General features: G+C 40.3%; 1 protein-coding gene across 1 annotated transcript in view; it reads left to right on the top strand.

Annotated features, from left to right (window-relative positions):
- MROH2B (maestro heat like repeat family member 2B) overlaps nt 1–4,908 on the top strand; it is a 124,278-nt gene that overhangs the window by 113,312 nt on the left and 6,058 nt on the right. Inside the window, exons 37-38 of the mRNA XM_069096536.1 lie at nt 661–807; nt 1,051–1,233. Coding sequence (XP_068952637.1) covers nt 661–807; nt 1,051–1,233 — 330 coding nt within the window. The remainder of the gene's footprint in view (nt 1–660; nt 808–1,050; nt 1,234–4,908) is intronic.

Raw genomic sequence — 4,908 nt, 5'->3', positions numbered from 1 at the left:
CTCTCTCTCTCTCTCTCTCTCTCTCTCTCTCTCTCTCTCTCTCTCTCTCTCTCTCTCTCTCTCTCTCTCTCTCTCTCTCTCTCTCTCTCTCTCACACACACACACACACACACACATACACACTCTACAAAGTTGTGTTCTCCTATCACAAAAAGGCTTTACCTACCCCTCTGCCTCTCCCACCTTCCAAAACATGAAACACAAAGCTGAACTACAATGAGCCATCTTCATGCCACCCCAGAAGTCCAGTTTTCTGTTTTATTGGTTTCATATAACAGGCACCTTCAGAGGGGGAGAAAAGTTGATGCCCTCATTGGAGTTCTTGGCAAAAGCTGTTGCCTTCCTGTTCCACAAATCTACTGCCATGCCTTCCCGATTGCAACAACACTAGCAAATCTTGTCATATTACAAAGTTTATGAGAAGAATTCTATATGGACCTTCATCCTCAGGACTATCCACATCCAGAAACCTGACCTCTGTCAACAACCACCAAGTTTCTGGCCAACATGCCTAAATGCAGCTTTTCTCTTCCCTGTCCCCCAAAGTAATTACAACCCACTTCTAAATTATGGGCTAATTGATTCCTTTGTTTCCTTGTCTTCTAAAACAAAGAAGGAAAAACTCAATTCCAAGGCTAATGCTAAGTATGTTCATTTCAGCTCATGAAAGAGCCACTCCTTTGGAAACAGGGTAATCTAAGAGAAGTTCTGTTTGTAATAGACCAGAGTGCCTGGGACAGCAACACCATTTTGAGGCAAATGGCGATCAGAGGGCTTGGGAATGTGGCCATCGGGTCACCACAAAAGGTAAGAGAAGTTATGAGGATGAAAGAAAATTCACACCATCTTGTCACTTTTTTAAACTGATATTTTTATTATTTTTCTCAAACATATCCACTAGTTGCCAAAAGACACTGCCAAGTGAAATGCTGAAATGGAGGTCGTGAATCCATGCAACCCCGATGGAACTTTGGGTTTCTTGCTCCCTAATTCCTCTAGCCCCTGCCCCTGTGGCAGGTGTTAGCATTAAGAGGCCTCTTTTCTCAACAGGTGAAGAAGAATAAGCAGATGCTGTTAGAAACAGTCATCAGGGGTCTTTACCACTTGACCCGCACAGAAGTCATCTGTGAAAGCCTGAAGGCACTGAAAAAAATCCTAGAACTGCTCACAGACAGAGATGTCAGCTTCTACTTCAAAGAAATAGTGCTGCAAACGAGAACCTTCTTTGAAGACGTAAGTTATTGAAATCCAGGAATCCTCCCGCCAGGAGGAGTGAGATGACAAGTGTGGAGACCTAACACAGGCTCCAGGAGGGGCTCAGGGCAGAGTGAAGGGCCTGATGCATGGCATTCCTCCCTCTGTTATTTATCCTAGCTCTTCAGATCATAGAAGCGGGGAAATGTTCATCTATTCCATGTCCCTGCCTTCAGGAAGTATCACTAAAACATCCCAGACAGGCGAGAATTGTTCTATATTTAAAATCCGCCAGAGGAAAGGATTCAATAACTTCTTTCAGTAATCCATTCCAATGTTTATCCTCCCCCAATGTCAGGAAATCATATATTTGTCTAACTTAGATCCTGTTTCTTCCTCTTGTTCTGGTATCAGTGGAGATGGAAAACAGCTAGTCACCGGTTTCTATATAAGAGTTAAAGCATTTGAAAAGTATAATTAAATCATCTGCCTTCTTCCCAGACTAAAAAGTCTCATATTCTTTCCATTTCCCCCCTAGTGCCCATTGCCCAGTCCTTTGTAGCTCTCCTCTGAACCCTCTCTGAATTCTCCAAGTCTCCCTCTAGCTCTATAGACCAAAATTGGACAAAATAGATAATCTAGATAAATTTGGAGTGGGACTGAAAGTAACATATAAAGTAAAATTCTTTCACATTCCCAGTCTTCTCCTTCCTGTTTATCACCAAGTCTCCATTAAGCACCTGCCATGTTCCAAGTACTCTGCTAAGCAGAGGAACTACAAGGACGGAGAATGAAAGGATCCCTTCCCCTTCTGATTTCGTGTTTGTTTTTGTGGCTGTTGCTCTATAATCCTGATTTATGGTCTGCTGTTAACCTCAATGACTTTTCCATTATTGTTTGCTGCACCAACAACACATAATCCACCCTCCAGTCAATATTCATGAAACTGTTGGGGGTTTTTTTCCCCAACCTATGTGCACTGTCCAGCATTTAAGCCTCAACAAATTTCTTCATTTTTGCTTGCTTTTAACAATCTCTCTGATTTACCAAGTCATTTTGGATTAGAATGCTGTCCTCCAGGATGGGTAGCTCATTTCCCACTCAGTCCAGTGTGTTCTCCAGAATAAATGAGCTTGCTACTTTTGTTCCTTCGAACAGATAATTGATAACCACATTTAACCCAGGGCCCAGGAATGACCCCTGCAGAGAACCACTTGTTATACTCTTCCCCCCTGGTCTGATACTGATCCATCAGGAACAATTCTCTGGGTCTGACTCTCCTGTCAATTGTGCATTTACATAACACTTGTGTGCTGTGGAATAGAGATGTTCTCAGTATCATTGTAGAAGATGGATCTCAAGGTAGATTATATCCTATCATTTCTCCTGGATCTACCAAGGCTGTCAGTTTGTCACAGGAGGAAATTAGATTAGTTTGATAGACCTTGGGCTTTCACAGAGCCATTTTGTTTGTTATGCATGTAGCCCATTTTCTTCAAAGAATTTATTACAAATTTACAAAATTACAAAAATTTATTTTGCAATTTATTTCAGCCTGGATCTTTCACTGTCTTAAGTTTCTGGAATAGAGCTGTAATTTTTAATCATCACCTATCTTTTCTAAATATAGATACTACATCAGTCTTTTCTAATTTCCAGATATGATGCCCTCTGTCTGTGCCTCAATCCCCATAGCTCCAGTACTCTAGGATTTCTCAAAAATGGTAGTTATGCAAGTCAATTTGAGTCAGAGATTGGTCTTGGCATAAGTAGGAAGGCAGAGGAACAGATTGGGGAAGCAGAGCCGAGAATTACATGCAGTGGATTGACCCAGACAATTTTGTCCTTCTTAAAGCTATAGGAATTGTTGGATTAAATGACTGCTTTTTCTTCTATCATTATCTCAGCTTGCGCTCATCCTGTAAAAAAAAGAAGGGTACTTTTTTTTTATTCTATTTCCCTTTATGATATGTAAATTGCACAATCCCCAACTATTTCTTATTCCTTCTGCCATTTGGATGATCAGACATAGCTTTCTTTATATTGACAGAAATAATCACTCCGATGAATGATTATGTGGTAGTATTTGTATTACCCCAGACCAGTGTGACACATCTGGGTACTTTATGGAAGAATTAGACCTGCCATTCAATGCAAAACAATAGTAGTTTAACCTGAGGTACCCAAAGGTGGGCACATGGAGGGTCATACAAGGATAACATTTGAACCACAATTGCCTTTCCAGAACAACAAGGGCAGCAGCCAGCACCTTACAGAGCCACTGTTCATACTCAGTGTATTATTGCACAAAAAACTCTTAGCCTTCCCAAGTTCAGTGGATAGGACTCTTGGGTGCATCATTAAATGCATCAGAGCAGCTCAAAGATACTGAAGAGAGCTATGGATTTTATAGGCAAGGACAGGTTCTTTAGCAGATACACCTAATTGGCCTCCTTATTCATATGCCACAAGCAGGAAAGTGACAATTAGATTGGTTGCACTGGAAATAGATGTTTCTAACTTGTAAGGATCCAGCCATAAAAGATTCCAGAAACAAAAGGGCATCAGGAAGGAGTAGGTTATTTCTATAACCAAGATAGCCTATTTCAAGAATACTAGGTCCAAGAAACAAAAGAAAATGAAACAAAACTACAATGATTTCTATTGTACTTTTAATAGTTTCCTTTAAAAATGCCGAATGCTCTTTGACTATTTTTGCCTCTTCCTTCCAATAGGTCATTTAAAATACTTCTCAAGGGGCAGCCAGGTGGCTCAGCGAGTAAGAGCACCGGCTCCAGTGTTGGGATGACCTGGAGATCGAATCCCGGGCTCAGACACTCAGCACCACACCCAGAAATAACTGGCCGTGTAACCTTGAGCAAGTTACTTAACCCCGATTGCTTAAAAGAAAAAAAAAATACTTCTCAAAATCTGAACAAATCTTTCAAATACATTCTTCTGACTTTTATCTTTACTCTTTTTAGGACCCTAAGCTCTGATTACAGAACATTTTTCTGACAAACCAAAAATCCCAACTTGAATTACACCAGCCCTTCCTCCAACCTTCTCTTTCTTCATTCCGTTAAAGATTGTTCTAATTATTGGTTGAGATGTTACACAAAAGACCAAAGAACAATTTATAATTTAGGACGATCCATAGAATCACATTCTAGAAAGGTCTAGAAATCTAACTGGCTGAATTCTCTCACTCTGAGCCCCCAGAAAATATCTCTGAGTTTACTGGACATCATGAAGATTATTTAGGATCATGCCTGTTGGCCAGCTTGGAACACTTGGTCCCACAGACCTTAGTCTAATGGCAAAAGCAGATAAATCAGGACCAAGTACAACACCAGAAAGATCCTAGATAATTCAATAGTTCAGACCCAAGATATTGCTTCAACTGCGGCAATAGATTGCCATCACTATGGCCAAGATCTTCCTTAACTCTTCAAAGGCAAAAAACTGTGGCTTCTTCTTTCTCTTATATCACACTTTTCCACCTCACTTCCCTTTTCCTATTCTCCAAACCCTAATAACCAGATCCAGTTCTTTTAAATACACATGGAACTAGGTTATTGATATAGGGAGAAACAGTTCCTGTCTATTCCAGGAGTCTGTAACCTGTGATCTATGAATTTATTATAGATAGATAAGTAGATAGATAGATAGATAGATAGATAGATAGATAGATAGATAGATAGATAGATAGAT

This window comes from Petaurus breviceps, unplaced genomic scaffold (genome assembly GCF_028583685.1).
Source record: "Petaurus breviceps papuanus isolate PSGF00001 unplaced genomic scaffold, PetGlider_PUasm1.0 229, whole genome shotgun sequence".
NCBI lineage: Eukaryota > Metazoa > Chordata > Mammalia > Diprotodontia > Petauridae > Petaurus > Petaurus breviceps.
This window is presented reverse-complemented; position numbering and strand designations above follow the sequence as displayed.